This window comes from Bacillus rossius, chromosome 5 (genome assembly GCF_032445375.1).
Source record: "Bacillus rossius redtenbacheri isolate Brsri chromosome 5, Brsri_v3, whole genome shotgun sequence".
NCBI lineage: Eukaryota > Metazoa > Arthropoda > Insecta > Phasmatodea > Bacillidae > Bacillus > Bacillus rossius.
This window is the reverse complement of record NC_086333.1, coordinates 29953725-29967720: the sequence shown is the minus strand read 5'-3', so window position 1 is coordinate 29967720 and position 13996 is coordinate 29953725. Positions and strand designations below refer to the sequence as shown.

At 32.6% G+C, this 13996-nt stretch overlaps 1 protein-coding gene across 2 annotated transcripts in view; it reads right to left on the bottom strand.

Moving 5' to 3' along the window:
• LOC134531676 (uncharacterized) overlaps positions 1 to 13996 on the bottom strand; it is a 337254-nt gene that overhangs the window by 72531 nt on the left and 250727 nt on the right. Inside the window, exon 2 of one of the 2 annotated variants that reach the window (XM_063367470.1) lies at positions 5930 to 6147. In XM_063367470.1, coding sequence (XP_063223540.1) covers positions 5930 to 6118 — 189 coding nt within the window. In that variant the 5' untranslated portion in view covers positions 6119 to 6147. Of the gene's footprint in view, positions 1 to 5929; positions 6198 to 13996 lie in introns of those variants that run through there. The other variant, XM_063367472.1, reaches the window with a different exon arrangement.

Genomic DNA, 13996 nt, shown 5'->3' with positions numbered 1-13996 from the left:
CCAAAGGTTTTAAACTTTTCCTTTGTATATACCGCTTATATTTTTCTGTTAACCTCTGTGAATTTTGTATATACCAGAAAAGTTTAACTTGTATTTAATAATAAGGTATTTTTAGGCAAAAGAGCACTGTGTGCTGGCGTGTCTTGTAAACCATTGTCAAATAACTGTGAAGTGTAAAAATGTATAATAAAAATCTTTTGAATTGAATTGAATTGAATTGAATTGACTTCTGTGACGTCAGCTTTCGGATTCAAAGATCGTGGGTTCTACTCCCGGCCACGCCGAAAAAAAAAATGTTTTTTTTCCCCCCGGTAAATTCTAATATTATATCCATACATCTAACTGCAAATGATTCGTAGAGACTTTACCATTTCTTTGTGACGTTGCAACTCCAAATAGTTATCTCAGATGGTAATAAGTAGTGTCGGTAACTCATTTCCCTATGATAATTATACATAAATATAGTTTAAAAAACTAAAAAAAACATGCTTTTAAAGAATATCAAACTAAAAAGTTAAAAATAAATATAGTTTAAAAAACTAAAGAAACATGCTTTTAAAGATTATCAAATTAAAAAGTAAAAAATAATTTTAAAATTAAATTTATGACAATAGTATATAAGCAATACTAGTATAAATGAGAAAAAAGCATGGGGCGCTTAATATTCAAAAAATATGGCACAAAGCGCCTCAAGCTTTTTTCTCATTTATACTAGTATTGCTTATATACTATTGTCATAAATTTAATTTTAAAATTATTTTTTACTTTTTAGTTTGATAATCTTTAAAAGCATGTTTCTTTAGTTTTTTAAACTATATTTATTAGTGTTTAAACTAGAGGTGGGTTGTTACAGCAATTTTCGGTATCTGTTTTAACCTGATACTGATACAGTAATGTACCTAGTTACAAGTCTCTGATACTTCTGTATCAAACGGTCCCAGGAAGCAACAAAGCTCCGCGTACGCAGACCGTGCGACCGGAAGGAGAATCTGATACATTATTTATCACGCCCGGTAATTCTCTACCTCTGTTACTCTCATGCCCGCCTGATACAGCCAGTATCAATCAGTTCAACATTCACTGCAGTTCGTCCTGGCCGTGTATCACCATGTACATTGTTGCGGGCTGTCATGCTTTGTAGTTAGTATCTTTATAGTGAAATAAGGAATGGATAAGTGCACGAAAAAGACTTCATTTGCGTGGAATTTTTTTTACGGAAAATAATGAGTTTGCTAATTGTAATTTGTGTAAACAAAAACTGAGTTATAAATCATCATCGACTAATCTGAAGAAACATTTGAAACGTAAACATTGATATAGTATGCTCACTAATGTACGTATCTGTTTTTTTTTTAATTTCTAATTTTTTATAAAATCGTAATCTTTTAATGTATGAAAACACTAGTTACTAATTGTTTTCGGAAAAAAAAAGTCCTAATGTTGATTACATCTGTTATTAGTGTCAACTGAGAATTTATTTGCATTTTAATAGCTGTTAGGTGCACAAATATAAATATTATATCTTGTATTAATGTACTTTTTAATATTAAAATTTCATTAGTTTTATTATTGAACGAGTCTGTGCACGCACTGCGCTCTGAGCGTACTTTGATGTGGGACAATAACCAAACGACTCGTAACAATTTCGCTTTGTGCCTCTCCTTCAACGCCTTCCCCTGCGCTTCCTCCCCTACATTATTTCCCTTCTTTATCCCTTATTCGTCGTTCCTGCTCCCTCCCCTTTCACAAGCTCCGCCCAAGTGACCATCATCTGCGATCGGGTTCTGCGCACATTGGCCGTGGTGTTGCTCCAGGCGAATTCTGAACTGATACTAAAGTACCTAATACTTTTCAAGTGTACTCGTTTGCCGTTCCTGATACAGGCGCGTCTCAGTGCCAAAGTATCAGGTCGATACTTTTCGACCCACCTCTAGTTTAAACAATATTTACAATATTTCACCTCTTAAGTGCAATTTCAGCAAAAGTTAAAACAAGTTGGTAAATATTGCCAGTTTATAAATCATACAGCATTACTTACATCTCACTTGATTAACTTCAGCGATATGAATTTTATAATAAGACAAAACTGACTGTCTTTTCACCCCTTTTTGTGGTCGAATATAGAAACAATGGCCAAGGTAAAAATCATGCTATGAAATCATATAATATACTTTATCCTTGCTCAGTTTTTTACTTCTAGCTCAATTTTCTCTTGGTTGGACGATTAAATCTTTTAAAACTAATCTACCCCCGCATCAATGCCATTAGGGTTGATTTTAGGAAAAAAAAGTAAGTTTACTCTACATAATTATTATTTAAGTTATTCATGTTCAGTTTCTTACATCCATCTTTATTTCCTATGTAGATATGATTTTTATTATGCCAATACAAAACTTATACACGTTTCATCCCATTAAAGTTCTAATTTTGGAAAAAAAAATTAATCGTAAGTTTGGATACTTCTTGTTCATTTTAAAGTATTACCCTTAAATATAGGAGATTCGGAAGTATGAATTTTTTATGAACACCAATTATCCCTTAGGACCGGAATCTCACCCAGTCATAAAATAATAGGTAATGTATAGTTATTTTTTATTATTCTTCCCGAATAATTAACGGCTTACTTAATTCGTTTAGGAGTTAATACTTTTTTAAAATAAATTAAAACGTATCCCATTTTATCCCCTTAAAATATAAATATCGATAAATAAAAAAATTAAATATATAACTCTACATATAAGTCGTCCTTTCTTAGTTTCATGCTTTTTGTTTTAAATGAAACGAAAGTGTTCAATTTTTGTTTTAAAACCATACTAACCCCTTCTACCCCCTATAGGGGTTGAATTGCGCTAATTGGTAAATTTATGTTTTATAGTTTTCGTATGTTTATTATTGGTGTACAGTAACTTTTTCTTAAGCTTGATTACATTCGAAAATATTACTTATCTGCAAACCATATTTCCCCCATTTTCACCCATTAGGGGTTGAATTATGCAAAATGGTAAACATTTTCGTAGTTTCCTTAAGTTTATTACTGGTACCCAAAATATTTTATTTTGCTTGATTAGCTTCGGAGATATAATTATTTAAAATAAAACCATATTTAACACTTTTACACACACACATACCCACACACTAGGAATAGAATTGCGCAATATGGTGAAATTGTGTTTTGGTAGTTTTCGTACGTTTGTTATTGGTACCCAACATTTTTCTTATTTTTAATTAGATTCGAAGATGTATAATTATTTATCTTAAAACTTTTTACTACTTTTACAACCACTCAGGGGTGAAATGTAAATATGTATAGTCTAGATTTTTACTATCCAAATACCATAGAAATAAAAAAAGTTTCATCAAAATCCATCAAGTAGTTTTCGATTCATCCTGAACAGACAAAATAGACAAAAAGTTTAAAAACGATATTTTTGAGTTTTAATTAATTTAAATATTAATTTTTAATAGTTTTTCATAATTTCAACCTATTAATCGACATTTTACCGTGAAGAGTTTTATTATTAGTATAAATAAATTTAAAAATAATTAAAATTATGGATAGTTATTTTTGTTAAATTAATTGTAATGTTAACTTTTAATCTATATACATATGCATGTTTGTTTGTTTGTATGCGTTCCTTAACTATTCCGATCTCGATCAGATTTTGCACACTTAACCTTTGAAACACGAGGTAGGTATTGTCTAAGTGAAATTTTGAAAAAAATACCCCAATCTTCCATTCCCACTCCTTAAAACAGAACTTTGACACAAATTGATGAAATTTTGTTTACTTTTCATTCAAAATAAGGGGGAAACTACTGTCTATAGTTTATTTCTAAAAGAGAGATGAGTAACTGTCTATATGAAATAAAGAAAACCATCTCCTTTCTCTACTCCTTGTAACATAATTTTTGAATTTTTGATTAAAGGAGGAATAAAGGAGGAAATTACTGTCTACATCTGATTTAGAAAAAAATGAAATGTCGATAAACACCCCCATCTCCCTTTCCCACCCCCTAAAAATTATGTTTGTACTTTTTGATGACATTTTGCACACTTGGCGTTAAAATTAAGAGGAAGATAACTATGTACGATTCAAAAAACATTTTACCGGCCCCTGTCTACATAATATTTCTATAAACCACCCCTTATCTATGTCCGGACACTCGATGTTAAAATTAAAAATAAAATTACTGATAGACCTACCCTTTTACCTGGCTACATGAAGTTTAGAAATACATACCCACATTACACTCTACTAACGCTTAAAGACGAAATTTTGTCTCTCCTTGGTGAAATTTTTAACAGTTCACGTACAAAAAAGAGAAATTTATTGTCAAGATCCAACTGAAGAAAAAAGAAGTTACAGAAAACATGAGATTACGAAAACAACCTCATTTCCCTTTCCTACTCCTTAAAGTATTATTATGGCCCCTCTCAGATGAAATCTGGTACCCTTGAAATAAAAAAAATAAGAACACTATTTACATCTGATTCTAACAAAACGTTAATTGAATACATGAGATTTTGGTATCCTAATTTCTTCCGGCTTCATCTCCCCCTCACTCCTCCACCACATCACCATTCCCTACCTCTTGAATCAGAATTTGGACAACTCTTCGAGAAATTTTGGACACTTGACGTTAAAATGAAGAAGTAAATTACTGTCTACATATGATTTTAAAAAAATCTCCATCTTGTGTTCAGCTCGGGCAACGCCAGAAACTCTCAGATAGTTTACTTAATAAATTGGATACGTAAAAAATTGAAACTCACGTGGTCTTATATTGCTTAAACCAATATTTTATATTTTTGTTATAACTTTTCTCAACATTTTTCATTATGTAGCATATATGTAGTAAAATATTTGAAGAACATTTCAAATATATTAAATGTACATGTTCTTACAAGAATAATAAAAATTATTTTTATCTTTCAACACATAATATTAAAATGCTGTTCTTGTTTCTCAGTTATTTTTTAAATTAATTTTTAACCTTTATAATCACTTAGCTTAGAGACTAAAAATATTTTCTTCTTTTTCCAAATGGCGCCTCCCAAGTGTTTTTAGTAAAAGTGACTGATAACTATAAAATAATGATATAATAAGCAGGGAAATAATACATACAGCAAACATGAAACATGATTCTAAATTTAAAAATGTTCTTCAACTTTTCAGTGTGAGCCTTTATCTGTATAACTATTAATCTTCCAGATGATCTTTTATGCCTTGTTGCAGAATTTTTAAAGGTAGTTAACCAAATATTTAACTGTCACAAGGTACGCTGAAACTTGGGGCACATAATCATTTATACACATCTCAACTCAGAAGGTGCGAAGGAATGGAATCAGAATTATCCTTTTTTTAGTATTTAAAAAGGTCTAGCTTATTATAGTGTTACAAGTGAAATTTTTGTTAGCAATCATTTTCCTTTTTTTTATTTTCCATTTCAGAAACAAAAAATAAAAGTTAAGAAATTTATAAAGTGACATAAGAATTTATACTTACTAAATTTAAACCATTTTAAAATAATCAAATCATTTGTGTTCTTAAAACATGATAAAAAACACAAACAATAAACAAGAAATTTGGTTAATGAATGCCTTATTGAATCATAAACTAACTACTAATACTTAGAACTACTTTAAGTTGGTCAAAAAAAATTCTAGGATTTTTTTATTAAATTTTTTGTGATTATGTATATAAACTTTAAAAACCTTTAATTTTTAAATTCTAGTATACAAATCAAAAGAAATCTTTTAATATGTAAAAAAAATTAAATATTATTCTATTATCTGAACACTAGTTAAAACTTCATTAATATAATAGAAGTTATTTTTAGTTTAGTATTTACGATATTTTTCTTAATAATGCAATGCTTATGTAACTTATCCATATTATAGTTATCAATTTACATGCAAAGTACTTACTTGCAGCAAGGCGAGAGCATTGAAGGTAGACACATACAAGTTGTATTTAGAGCTAGAGCTGTTCTTGTAAGCTCTCACAAATGCAGCATCGCTCAAAGAAAAATCGCCCAGTTTCGTGAGTGAACAGTTGGACGCAGAAGAATACCCACATGCGAGGAGGAAGATAGCAGAAAAAATGTAGGTAATCATTTTTGGAGAAGTTGCTCCACTAAAGAAAGCAATACAGAAGCAGAGAGCAGAAAACTGTAACTTATATAGCTGTGGGTTCAATGTGGACACACGTGTTTGATGTCTTTTCGACTGCTATTCAGATGATCCACTTGTGTAAACACAGGACTGTACCGCTAGCATTTGCAAACACAAATACAGTCTCTCTAAATAAATCGTTTACCGGCAAGCCCAAATGACTTTTTCAAGCTTGTAGCAATGTTGCCATGTTAAATTGCTGCATCCTTGCAGTGAGATGTTTGATAGAAGCTTGCTGTGATCTTATTTCTGTAATATTCCTTATGTAATGTTTGATATCGACTTGGAATGTAATTCTTGATGCAAACTACTTGAGGCTAGAGACAAATGTGTGACATTTATTAACCACAGAAAGACTTTAAAAATAGTTTATTACATTTGCATGAGGGTACCACCATGACTTCTGGTAAACTATTAAGAGAACAAAAACACAATTTTACTTCATTAATTTTTACATAAGGCTATCTATTCTAGCACACAATATCGCATATCAACTCTTTTGAGTAAAGGAATATATCTGCACCTGGCATTTTTATGTATACTACATTTCTTCTAAAGAATACTCTTTGAAACTCCTGTTAAGATTATTTCGTTTAAGAGCACAATTAATTTGTTGTCCTGCCATGATCTTCTTTGAAGGAAGGACAAGTAGGTTGGACTACCATAGTAAAATTATTTTCTTTTATCTTTTTAATTGGCCTTAAAATATTCTTTAGCACTTTTTTTGAAGTGAAATCAAAGTATAATCTTTTTGTATACAATTTTTGTGTGATTTTCACAAACTGCCTTTCCTGAAAAAATGACAAAATATTTGGTAACATATGTAGCATTTGTCAGAAAAAAAGTATTTGTGGACTCATTGACATGTAGTATACATAAATTTTGATGATGAGTTTTTTACACTTCAAGGTTATCATCTCATCTACATATATTTTAACGACACCCTCAAATTTCCACAAGTCGTTTAAGTGTGACAAATAAATAGACTAGTAAAACATATATAGTGTTTTTAGATATATGAAATATACATTATTTATTCCTGCGAAAATTTTACAAACATAAAATGGCTTACTGGGAATACCAAAACAAAAATTAAAATAAAATTAATTTTACGTTATGTTTAAAATTTATTAAAAAAGGAAACATCTATACTTCAAAAGTTGTTTGATAATATTTGAAAAATGTTAGCAACAAAGCTGGTATTTATTAGCTCCGGTTTTCTCTGCGAAACAATAACACACATTCATATAACACATCACATTTAAAGACGGATGAATGAATGTAATATTTGGTATAAAATGATTAAGTTAACAATGCTAAATTAACATGGGCTCTTGGACGAACTCTTAATGAATTTGATGACAGTGGCCCTCATAACTTGCCCATTACAGGTGCCTGCCTAGTCAGGGGTGTATTTGGATTAGTGAGGAGGGATGGTAAGTACGAACCTCGCTGGTACTTCTAGCGCGGTATCGCCTCTAAGCGCAAGGCTCTGAACTGGTGTACAGTCTTCTCTTCGTGCATAGGAAAATTATGAGATTTTGAGAGGTAACTACAAGATTATACAGTGGAAAAATTAAGATTAAGGTGTACTGCAAGTGCTTTCAAGAATCTGTACTGAAAGTTTCATGTCTAAAAACTATTCTGAAAACACGCGTTTAAGCCACTTTCACTCTTATAAAAATACAGTTTAAAAACGAGACCAGTAAAAAGAACTACTCATTGTTCCTCAGAGAATTCTTAAATGCTTTTCGTAAACAGACCCCACCCCGATGACTTTGAACAGTTTTAAAGTCTCGAAGTTTCTTCAGAAGCTCTGCACGCCGCGCCGGTTACGTGCACAATAGGCGGGGCCCTTAAGAAACTTGTTTGGTTGTCCGTGACTCATACGTTACACGTAAAGCTAGTTTATAGAAGTACGTAAGCAGTGTGAACATGGAATTCCCTGTTAAGTTTATTTCTCGAGTCAAGTTACGTAATTATTTGTGAAGGCTTTAAATTTGAGGATTAGAGCATAATCAATGTTTACAATTCTATAAGTTGCTTGAGTAATAATTACTTATACCAGTGAATCTAGGATAATGATAAAATTATATTTTAAAAAAATTAAAAAAACTCGTTTTAATTGTTGAATGAACAAAAAAGTAAAAACAAAACATCTTTAAATATAAGTAATTTGTTCAATCGCAACAGAATTAACTATAACTCTGTATAACGAAATTTTTTAATACATAGGCTTAGTAAAAGCATAAAAAATAAACACATAAATAATTTTAATTTAAAAAACCTGTGGGGCTCTTTTATTTCATTTTCATAATAACCCTGTCCTAATGTATAGGTATTAGTGGTAGAAAATTTTAAGACAACTGATATCAAGTACCACAAGCTTTTTATATTAAAACTATTGTTTTGTTTATTACTTGATTTTAGTGTAGGTTGTACATGTGTTTTGATAATGCTAAAAAAAAATCACTTACAGACATCTGTGGCGTGCGAGCAGTGAACTTTTGGAACTTGGAAAATTTAATGAAGAGCTTGAATATGATCGACGTTTCTATGGCAGCAAAAATATACTTATATACATAATATATTTTCTTTCTTATTCTCAAATGTCAGAATTACTTTTATGATGAAGAATATCCGTGCTTGACAGGATCAGATGAGCTCTGGCCGACACAGAGACACGGACAAGGTCAATAAACACGCAAACTCCCCTCCTCCACATTTAAGCTGTGGATGTCTTCCTTTACCCAGATCCAAACCGTGGATCAACACCTCCTCCCCCCTTTTATTCCCCCACCTCCACACACAACAGAACAGTGGATGTCTGGTCAAAAACACGTAAAACTTAAAAGTTTTGTGTCACTGAAATAAGACCCATGTTGTAATTTAGATTTTTAGGTAATTTGCTATAAATGCAAGAACCACTAGCAGCCATTTGGTATAAATGTAAGAAACACTAGCAGCCATGTGCAGAGATCTTCCTTCTCTTTACATTTAGGCTTCCTTCACGAAGATAGGCGCCGACCTTAACCTTAAAGTACCGTGCAGAGTCGCTAAAAGGACGATCTGCTCCTTTACTTCGATAAGTAAAGGCTAGCCTCGTCCTAAATAACGAGAATAGCCGAACGTTACACGATCGTACACGAACCAGAGTGTCTTCACGGAAACGTCATTGTTATAAGCCAAGAAGAAAAATTATTTTATTTGTAAGCTAATGTTTACATTTTTAATGATAGTAACTTATTTTTAGCGAATATTTAGCATATTAATATTTTATAGTTTTGAAATACAAATATGCATTATACTTTTTAGACATCGTTTTATTCTTATTATACATGCTAAATATATTCCAAAAAAGTAATCGTCGTGCTACCCCAGAATTTCATATTTCATCTTCAATATATTAAGTATGTATGTACAAACTACGAAACATATTCGAGCGATTTCAACAAAAGATACACAGGATGGGTAAATTAGTTAGCTCGGAAAAGAGTCACGACGATTTGTATTGTCTCAAGAGTGTTTAATATGACTACAATACAATTTTTTTCCTGCTAGATTCGTTGGCCATAAAAAAAATTGTTTTTAACAAAAAAAAATATATATATATATACACACACATGTTAATGCTGGTGGAGTTGTGTTAGAAACACTTTTAAAACACATATAACATTTAACACCGGGCGAGGGTAGTTTTTAAGTCAAGGATCTTTTATTAGATGAAAAAATTTTTCCTGTAAAAACTGCAAAGCAGGTTTTAAGATTCATATCCATCCGATCCCCCAATTAACACTTTTTTTTTTTAATCGGGCTTTGAGTCTGATTGGGGCGAGTGCAGACTGCAGAGGGCGTACCTGTCCATCCGCAGGATTAGTTTAGTACATTATGAGAATAAATTATTAATTTACGTGAATTCTACTTTATAGCGAATAAAGGCTGATGGAGATTTCAAACTGAAAACAGAATTGGGGTTTGGGAGGAGATTGATTAAATGGAGAAGTAGTTGAGGAGTAATTAATATTTTTCTTGAGGCCCAATCAAAGTTACAAGAAGTGTTACTCTGATGCTCCCTTGTGCTTATTTCAAACAAAAATATTATAAATAATATTTTTCTCCCACCTACTTCTAGTACACTTACAGGCCTGTTGTTACAAACAAGCCTACCACATGAAACGACTTTTATTCCACATGGAACCAATTCATATAACATTTCAAATATTTTATAGTATTAGTAACCTTGTTGTATTAATTTACAAGTGTACTGATATGCCTACGATAAAAACTGTTTTTATTCGTAAATAACTACTTTATCGAACATTTGAGGGATGTTTTATCACATGTGTAAAATATTGCATTCAAATATGCCGTTATGAAGCAATACGTAAACAAGAACATTAAGTATTAGTCGTTCCTAAAAAAAATATGATTTGTAATTCTGAAGGAGAGCGTCTTTACTGGGGACAAATCCAAAATAAATTTCTTTCTCTTCCTGACATGTTTTTGAATAGTTCTCTTAAGAGGGCATTTTGATACCTACTTCAAGTAATACACAAGTAGTTTACTGTTTTAAAGAGTGTTTTAGTAGGGTAAGTACAATAAGCCCTTAGAACATATGATATATTTGGGTTAGGTTAGATTTAAAAACAATATTTAATAGAAAAGAAGGTTGGTTAGATTAAGTTAGCTAAATTTTTAATTGGTATTCCTAATCAATCGTTCAGAGAGTATTACAATACTTTTTAAGTAGCTAACCTAATGCAACCGATTGATTGTTCTTGCGATTTAATGGTTTTCTTAATGTACCTAACCTCAACTAATGTAAAAATTGCAAACTACTGGTAAACTGCTGAATGTTAAAAAAAACTTTCGTTCAGAATTAACTAAGAATAGATTCTGCATTAAATTCCTAGTGTGTAAAAAGTAATACTTTGCTCCTGAACAATCCTTATTCAACATGTTTATTCAACAACTTCATGTTCGAAATATAATACCCAGGCAATAGAGCCTGTGTAACATTTCCTACCCCAGGAAAGGTTACACAGGCTGTATTACAACATAAATCACTTTATTGTAAACAATAGTAACTACACGGGGAATTTTAAGGCATATATCCATTATGTTTTATTCATTACAGTTTTTTCTAGAACAGAATAGATGCTACAATCGCGAAAATGAGTCGAGTACCATTCGGACAAAACGAGCCACATTTTGTTTTCCAAAATTTCAAATTACATTCTTAATTAAAGAAAGCACTTAAATACTTGTAGAAATTTATTTTTAATAATGTAAAAATAAACTATCAAATTTGCCAGCAGCATTGGAATCGCAATATAAACATCCACACATTAGTGTTTATAATTTCACATCATACACTTTATATTAATTAAGTTATAAAACGCCAACATTATACTATATATCTCACCCAATACTCTCCCCGAAAGCTAAAACTAGTACGCGACATTATTTTATAGCATTAACACTAACGAAACGATTTAACTCTATTTTAAAGAAACATAAAATGCAAAAAAAAAAAAATGTCTGGGCTAGATGCTGTATTAGTCTGTCTAACACAAGAATATTTAAAATGTTAAAAAAATCAAGCAGAACTTTTCCTACAGATTTATTACGATAAATTATAATTTTTTTCAAGCAGCACAAAATTAGCGTAGAAGTTTTGTTAAACAACTTGATTCTTAAAACTCGCCTACCATCTTTATTTAAAAATCTTTAATGCTTGGATCTGGCGGACTTATAGCTGACCGCTTCCTTAAATTCAATTTAAGGACGCCTTCAAGAAGAGAGGTTGAAGGATGGTTCTTTCAGGGTAATTAAGGCTACCTTTTTTTCGTTTAACGGAGCCTTAAAATATAGGGAAATCTCTGCATATGGCTGTAGGTCAGTGTCTGTCCACTAAAACATACAGATATTAAACTGTTGATACTGACTGTGCATTTTAAGCATTTTATCAAACTATACAGTAAATACAGTACTATAAAATACATTTCGGCGCAGATGCCTTGGATTTTTGTTGCAGATATTGGTGTTTACTGTTGTTGCAAAAGGATCCCGTGTAAGAAACCCACATATGTATGTCAGATAGGAGCTGCAGTGTGATGTGACAAGTGTGGTGTGACACGCTGGCCATGCAGTGCTGACACAGTTGTCGTCAAGACCGGCACAGCTGGCAGCCAAGGCCTCGCCCACACAGGGGCTGCGACACTGCACTGGCAGCAAGCAGCCACTCTGTTGTTAGCTGGCATGCCTTGCAGATCACAACAGAGGATAGTAACGGTTACTGTGTTGCGTTACTACATCACTGTGCTTGCTTACGTTCCCCTCTTTGATGCAAACCACAGATGTTTTACGTTTTTATGTTGACAAGTTTTATGGAAATCTCATTTGTTTGTGTGAATAGTAATTGGTATGATGTTTACACCTAAAAAAAAAAAAAATAGATTTTTGGTCAAAAAAACCCAGAGTGGCAAAAAAAAAGATTCCTATGGTGAAAAGAAGTAGTATGTAAATGGGGCTCCGGGGACAGGAGTAGGAGTGTGGTTGTGGCGGAGCCGACCGCCATTCTGGATTGTGACGTCACGGCGGCCATTTTTGACTTAAAAATTCCACAAAATTACTCAAAAATGACTAAAAAGTCCCATTTTTGGAAAAATTCCCCGTCTTTGTCCTTAAAAATCCCAGAGGCTGAAAATTCCTAAAACTGGCTTAAAAATCCATGTCTACAGCCTCCGATAAGCCATTTATAGGATTATGACGTCACCGTTGCAATTACCGTTACGGTACCATCGTGAAAATCTTTATTATCCGATTTCAATGAAAAAAAAGTTTTAAATTAATAAAAAAATTCTATTAAAAATTTTTTAATAAAATATTAAAAAAAAAAATACTTTTACGGCACGGAGTCCTCGGTTCGAACCCGGTGAGGGCAAAAAAAATGGCGACTAATCCTTCCCTCACTGTGGCGCCTGGCAGACTGACCCCCGCCACTTATGTCAAAGTATATATCTTCACCTAGTATGACATCATGTCCGCCATCTTGAAAATCCGTAATTTTAAGGCTAGAGATTCGATAAAAATTCAAAAATTCATCAAAAAAATTACTTATTAGAATACCGATTGATTATTTCAATTCCTGTCCTTGGTTCGAAACCGCTAAGAGCAAGAAAAACAACAACAGATCCTTCCTCCACAGACTGATCTACCACCACCAATACCAAGGTACATATATCATCAGCTGGTATGAAGACATGTCCGCCATCTTGTCTTCATCTGCTGGAGACCGCCATCTTGTCTTCATCTGCTGGAGACCGCCATCTTGTCTTCATCTGCTGGAGACCACCATCTTGTTTTCGTCCGCTAGAGTGTGATAATACCATGTTAGTATAATTTTCTGGTCACCATACCTTCGTCCTCAACTGTTGGCATTGAACTTTGACCTTGTACTTTGACCTTGAACTTGACATTCGGCTTTGACCTTGATCTACGACTTTGACCTTGACGACCATCATGGATCCGACATTTTGCATTCTGGTCCGTGTATTAGGGATTTAGGCACGTTATTTAAAATTTTGTAAGCTTAAATATTTTTGGAAATATTTTTTTTCTCATCTCATTTTCTTTACGGCCAGGCCCTCAGCCTCTGTTCCCAGAGGCGAGCTGATTTTCTTTCCCAGCCTCATGCTAGGCTAGCATTCTGGCTAATATTTCTCCCGCCTCCAGGCACGTCGAGGGCCAGTAACTTAATTTCTTCGCGTGACCACTTTTGCCTAGAGCAGCTTGTGAAGCAGTGCTGAGCCCTGCTAA